At 43.7% G+C, this 2,672-nt stretch overlaps 1 protein-coding gene across 1 annotated transcript; it reads left to right on the top strand.

Annotated features, from left to right (window-relative positions):
* Window positions 1–499: 499 nt before the first annotated feature.
* On the top strand, window positions 500–1,447 carry LOC112229336 (leukotriene B4 receptor 1). The gene has a single exon (XM_024395160.1). It carries the CDS (start codon window positions 500–502, stop codon window positions 1,445–1,447), a length of 948 nt encoding a protein of 315 aa, XP_024250928.1.
* The last annotated feature ends 1,225 nt before the right edge of the window (window positions 1,448–2,672 follow it).

The raw sequence follows: 2,672 nt of genomic DNA, 5'->3' as shown, positions 1-2,672 counted from the left end.
TTCAAATCATTCAAACTTTTTACACAAGATAAAATCACATAAAAAATATGAATTATTAAATGTGGGAAAAATATATAAAAACTGTGTGGCTTGACCCTGGACAACAGCTACAATCTACTTTATATGTTTAGTCTTTAGCTTCAAACTATCTTCTCAGTGTCATGTCTATTGATGAGAATCAGGTTGAGTGTAGCCTTAATGACAAAATTGGGAGTATCGAACTGTTAACCTCAAACACAAATCTCTCTCTCTCTCACTCACTCACACAAAGGCTCAGACTCAAGCTCACACTCACAAACACACAGCTTTGTCAGGAGGAAGCTGACCAGAGGCAGTTAACCCACATCAGTTTCCTTATTATCACTCTGTTACAAGAGTTCAAGAGAAGATAACAAACTTGTGAGGATTTGAAGAACGATAAACAAATAATTAAATGTCTAAAGTCTACTGTCTTCCAGACAGTTCATAGATCTCTTATTCTTTCAGGACCATTGTGAACATGACCTCCTCCAACAACTCTAGCTTGGACTCCACTTTGATTCCGGCTAGCTGGAATTCGGGCAGCCTGATACCGAGCATCATCCTGGGGCTGTGCTGTGTTCTAGGCCTCCCTGGTAACATAGGTGTCCTCGTGGTCATCCTGCGCCGCTCGTCCCGACGCCTCAACTTCACCCTGTGCCTCATGCTCAACCTGGCTTCCTCTGACATCCTGTGCTTGGCCATGGTTCCCGTTTGGATCTACAATATCCTGTACGACTGGACTCTGGGCCATGCCGTATGCAAGTTAGCCACCTTCCTGCTCTACCTCAGCCTGTGTTCTAACGTGCTAACGGTTACTCTACTCGGTGTCCATCGCTACCTTCAGGTGTTCTACCCGCAGATGTGGAACAGGCTGGGGCGCAAGGGGGAGGTGGTGCTGCTCCTAGCCCTGTGGGGGCTCGCCTGTGCTCTGACATCCCCCACTGTTGCCACTCGCGATGTGGTTGATGGCGGGCTCCATTGCCAGCAACACAAGGGCTCCGATGCTGAAAGAGTTGCTGTGCTTGTCTTGCAGACCCTTTTAGGGTTTGTGGTCCCGTTCTCTGTGCTGGTCACGTCCTACTGCCGCCTCCACCGGCGGGTGAACCAGACAGCGCTGTTCAGCAGTACCAAGATGACGCGGCTGGTCACCAGTGTGGTGGTCGCCTTCTTCATCCTCTGGATCCCTGTGCACATTGTCAATGTGGTAGATATCGCCGGCATTGTGCTGCGGGCTTCTCTGCTGGAGTCGTCAATTGCGCTGCCGTGCCAAAGAAGCACGCAGCGCGTGTCGCCCGGTGCTTTTTGTTTTTTAACTGCTGCCTGGACCCCTTCCTGTACGCCTTCGCCTCGCGGAGGATCCGTGAGCAGCCCAAGTCGTCGTCGATTGGCGAAAACAGGATGCAGGTCACAAATGTCTGATGTTTAAAGCTGTGCTCTGCTGGTGTGACTAAAGCCATATGACTGGCATGCCGACCCCTAATTCTAACCCTCAGCCTACACATAGTCAAACCCCCTAACCCTAACCTTAACAAATCAGGGTACTCTCAAAAATAAATATATTTTTTAGGTGTTTTGTTTTGTCCACAACAAAACCTACATTTTGGGTTGCTGACTGTATAGGCTGTACTTTCTAGGTATCCATAGGTTAGCCTAGATTTATTATTTTGGTGATCTTTCGCCCTTCAAGCTTGACCTCCATTGGTCAAAGCCTAAATTGTATTGCTTCTTTCAGCTTTCCCATGAATAAATAAATATATTTGGTTACTATGAATAAGTTTCTCTTACAGTACATGTACTTCTGCTTTGGTTCAGAGGAGCTCCAACTTACCAGTGTTTTGGAATATTTCTCTACTTTTGAAGTTGCCTCATTGTATGTCAAAATCAGGTATTTTAGAAGAGAGCACAATGGAAAACCACACTAGATCTATGCAACAACATTTCTGCCTAAATAGATCAATAAAAGCATGCATTTCAAACCTTACACCACTCTGATGTTAAATATGGGTTCAACTATTTTAGTTTCAGTCTAACCCACAACAAGAAGTGAGCCTACTTGCCAACACCGCCAAACAAAATTCATTCTGAACCAAATGAAGGTAGAACTTGCCATATGTCAGATGTATCAACACATTTGGTAAACAGACAAACAACTTTATCTGCCCCCAAAGGAACATGCCTTTATGTTTATAATTAGAGAAAAAGCTTGAGATTGACATACTGTAGTTTAAAACATTTTATGAAACAATAAATAGTTTTTGGGGGGGTTTTGATCAGGTGGTAAAAATCATGAGCTGACGCACGCCCAGCATTTATTGTAGAGGTGCTGTCTAACTGTATAAAAAGAAAGAGAGAAAGTAGAACACTCTACATAGATATGTGTCACACATCCTGCATATGCTCCCAACAATGTAATGGGTATATAGAGTGTAACTTTCTTTTTATACAGTTCTGGGGAACTTGCAGATTTTCAGATGTAAGTGGAATATTTTCAAAACTCTTAATACAAAACTTGAAATTCCTAACACTTGTAATGCCCTCTATCTTATTTTCAGAACTTTGATTGTGAATTCATTGGGGTTTCACAGGTCTTTCACTGTTGAGTCATTCAAGCAACATCAAATCTAACTTGCTCTTCGTTTTGAAGTGGTGAA

The sequence above is a fragment of the Oncorhynchus tshawytscha genome, linkage group LG31 (genome assembly GCF_018296145.1).
Source record: "Oncorhynchus tshawytscha isolate Ot180627B linkage group LG31, Otsh_v2.0, whole genome shotgun sequence".
In the NCBI taxonomy this organism is placed as follows: domain Eukaryota; kingdom Metazoa; phylum Chordata; class Actinopteri; order Salmoniformes; family Salmonidae; genus Oncorhynchus; species Oncorhynchus tshawytscha.
This window is presented reverse-complemented; position numbering and strand designations above follow the sequence as displayed.

Bases quoted from the DNA above. Each gene is read 5' to 3' on its own strand.
- LOC112229336 (XM_024395160.1), top strand. From the start codon at position 500: ATGACCTCCTCCAACAACTCTAGCTTGGACTCCACTTTGATTCCGGCT.